The sequence below is a fragment of the Impatiens glandulifera genome, chromosome 6, assembly GCF_907164915.1.
Source record: "Impatiens glandulifera chromosome 6, dImpGla2.1, whole genome shotgun sequence".
NCBI classification, from domain to species: Eukaryota; Viridiplantae; Streptophyta; class Magnoliopsida; order Ericales; family Balsaminaceae; genus Impatiens; species Impatiens glandulifera.
The window spans coordinates 33,679,673-33,682,874 of NC_061867.1; the positions used below are offsets into that span (position 1 = coordinate 33,679,673).

The 3,202-nt window shown below is 32.9% G+C and overlaps 1 protein-coding gene across 2 annotated transcripts; it reads right to left on the reverse strand.

Moving 5' to 3' along the window:
- Nucleotides 1-844: 844 nt before the first annotated feature.
- On the reverse strand, nucleotides 845-2,239 carry LOC124942879. Of its 2 annotated transcripts, none has more exons than XM_047483450.1 (3): nucleotides 1,946-2,239; nucleotides 1,756-1,878; nucleotides 845-1,221 (listed from the first exon to the last, which is right to left on the reverse strand). In XM_047483450.1, the coding sequence occupies exons 1-2, from the start codon at nucleotides 2,091-2,093 to the stop codon at nucleotides 1,775-1,777; spliced, it is 252 nt and encodes an 83-aa protein (XP_047339406.1). In that variant the 5' UTR covers nucleotides 2,094-2,239; the 3' UTR covers nucleotides 845-1,221; nucleotides 1,756-1,774. The 2 variants fall into 2 exon arrangements, with proteins under 2 accessions (XP_047339406.1, XP_047339404.1); XM_047483448.1 differs by having other exon boundaries at nucleotides 845-1,203; nucleotides 1,946-2,236.
- Between the last annotated feature and the right edge of the window lie 963 nt (nucleotides 2,240-3,202).

Sequence of the window (3,202 nt, forward strand, 5' to 3'; positions counted from 1 at the left end):
AAAAATGGTTACATTTGTTTCCAATAATTTATATTTTAGTTATAATTTGAGTTGAGTTTCACAAATTTTACATTATTTAATTTTCAGTTGTAAAATGACTTTTTTTGGTGTGATTGTTTATTTGAACTATTTAAAAAATACAATAATATTGTAGGGAGGCAATATTTTTAGTAAATAATATGTTGTTGATCATAATTTAAATTTATTATGAAACTAAAAGTAATTGATTATTAATTGTATTTAAGTATTTTCTTTAATAGTTCAAACATAGTTGATTATCCAAATATTTTATCTTTTAATAATCTGTTTTGTTGAAAATATTTCATTATTTAAATACTTTGTTTTATATGAAATGTCTATAAATAGAAGAAATGTGTTGGATGTGATTTGCATTTATAGAAAATGAAATAATGAGATTATTGATAAATGGTCGACCAAATATATTATTAATGGCAATAACAGGGTTATTTTAGTACTAGAGTTGATACTTAAAGACTATACATTTAGGTTGGTCAGTGCAGCCTTATTGCAAACCTTCAATGATATGATTTTTTATTTTGGAAAACAATTTTTATTTTTGCTTCAATTTAAGACGTTTTTAGTATAAATCGAGTTGAGCATTTGGGTTAAAACACTTGTGTTTATGCATTGAGATCTGATTGAGAAACCCTGAATAAGTTTATGGAAGAATGAATATATGCCAAACTAAGTTCAAAATACAACTCATTTTTTCAATTGCATAATCCCATAAAGATTCACATTGTATGAGAAATCTTGCATAAATAATGTTTTCAAATGAAGCCAAACAGAGTGAGGGATGTTGCTTTTAGATCCCCAATATATATTGGGAGAAAATATAAGAACACTTGCTATATGACATTGTCAATCATCCCTCATTTTAGGTATCCATTTCTATAAGGAACAAAAAAAGCAAAACCCTTCTTTATACCAAAGAGTTCAAATTTGAGTTTTACCACCCTGCAGTGTAAATTCAGTAATTCCATACAAAGTCAAAGAATTATGCGAAACCGAACACATGGAAAATCAGTGTTGTGCGTAATAATGAACTCTACAGCAAAGGAAAAGAAGATGCAAACCAGTATAAGAAATGAGAACTTGATCCAATTCATATCTTTTTTTTTCAGCAGGAAAAATTTGCAGCCATTCCAATCATATTATATGGCCTCTTTCTATAAGCAACTCCTGCAATTAATCCAAAATCTGCAACCCTTGAGAACTTATTTCATTTCCTTAATTCAATGGAAAATAACACACAATGAGACATATTTTCCAAGTATAGTCAATAAAAGTGAACTATTCTAAGAAGATCCATAACAATACAAAGTAACTTCTGAAATTGCTTCTAAGTAAGCTTTAAAACTACGATTAACGACACCCGCGATGAGTTGATTATGGAATGTAATCATATGAGTTGTTCTGGCTCTTACATCATGTTTCATTAATACAAAATCTTCACCTAATCAATTAGATTTGCCTGGTTTGAAAAGAAGTAATCTCTCAATTCATGAATACCATTGAATCTTGTAGAACCGAAATGATTCTTGATGCTTACATCCAATTGAAAAATTTAGGATTCAGATATATTATCTCTCAAATTATCCCCAGACCATACAAATATTTTAGTATTAGATGAAAATAGGAAAGCAGATCTGTAAGCTGAAATATTGACATCTAGGCAACAGAAGAGGAAATGAGAAAATGAAAATGAATCTAGCTAGGAGCCTAGGAACTTACAAATGAAGTGATCTGTTGTTCAAGTGAATCGAAGCAATTTACGATTGGCCGCGGCGCCAGAATCGAACTCGTCGTGGAACCATCCTACGGATTTTCTAGCTTCGTGCACAATCTGCGAAAGACCTGCGAAAAGACGACGAATAATATAAATTTTATGTGAAATTAGAACAACAAGGGATGAAAGGCATGCCTTGTGTGACGGTTTGTTTCTTCTGTCGAATATCTTGCACAGTGGCGGTGACCTTCCAGTAGAGTGGACGACCGATATAGAAGAGAGCGAGGATGATGAACACGACTATAACTGTACGAAACGCAACCCTAGATGTTTTCGATGACATTGTTCAGTTGTTTACCTCTCCTCAATCCTCAATCCTGATTCCTGATTTCTCAAAATCAATGAAAAAAACTCTATAGAAAGAGAGAGAAAAAGAGTCGATCTCTTGAATCTGGACAAAGAAGGAAACATGCGAAATCGTTCCATACACGCCACGTCTTACAAGTTTCAACGACTTTGTTTTTTTTTTTCATTAAAACCATTTTAGACTATGATAATAAAATCACATTTTTTATTTGAGAGTGATGAGAGATGAAATAAAGTGTCACATAACTGATTAAAAAAATATTGAGTGTGAGTACATCATTATTGAAAAAATCTTTTAAGTGTGAGAGAAAAGAGAGAAAATAGAAAGAATGTCAATTTTATTTAAAGTTGATGGAGGTGTCAAATTTGGGGAAATTTGATGAGATGACCCTTATAAGACCCCTAATTCCAGAAAAGGACCCCGTCTGATAAACTTTGCAAAAGGGGCCTTTTTGCCTAGGAAATATCCATATTGTCCTCGCGCGCCTATTTTACCGCTCATTAACGCGAAATACCACTCTCGTATTTTCCTATAAAACGCGTTTATGAACTCACGCGTTTTAGATGAAACATGTGAGTGATTATTTCGCGTTAATTGAAAGACGTGAAATACCACTCTCGCGATTCATCTAAAATGCGTGAGTTCATAAACGCATTTTATAGGAAAGTGTAAGAGTGGTATTTCGCGTCTTTCTTCGTATATATACTTATTTTGCCCTAATTTTAAAATACTCATTACAACTTCCCCTTTCTCGCTCCCCGACTCTACTCTCAAACCCTATCCCTCCCTCCCGCTCCCTTTGCCATGACGCTCTGTTCGTTCAAGATCAGGAGTTGCCACGATCGCGACCACAACCGCTTCGTTCGTTCAACAAAATGGTACGTACAACAAAATCGTTCTCTTTTGTTTATATTTAGGAAACCACAAACCTTAAACTCAACCCTAAACTCTACGTACACACAATGTCGTTATGTTGAAATGTTCATATTTATGTTTTTTCACAAACCCTAGTCATCGACTCTTTGAGTCGTGACAGAAAGGACAGTGTAATCATCCCTCGTTTGTTGGAATTATTTCCAATATTT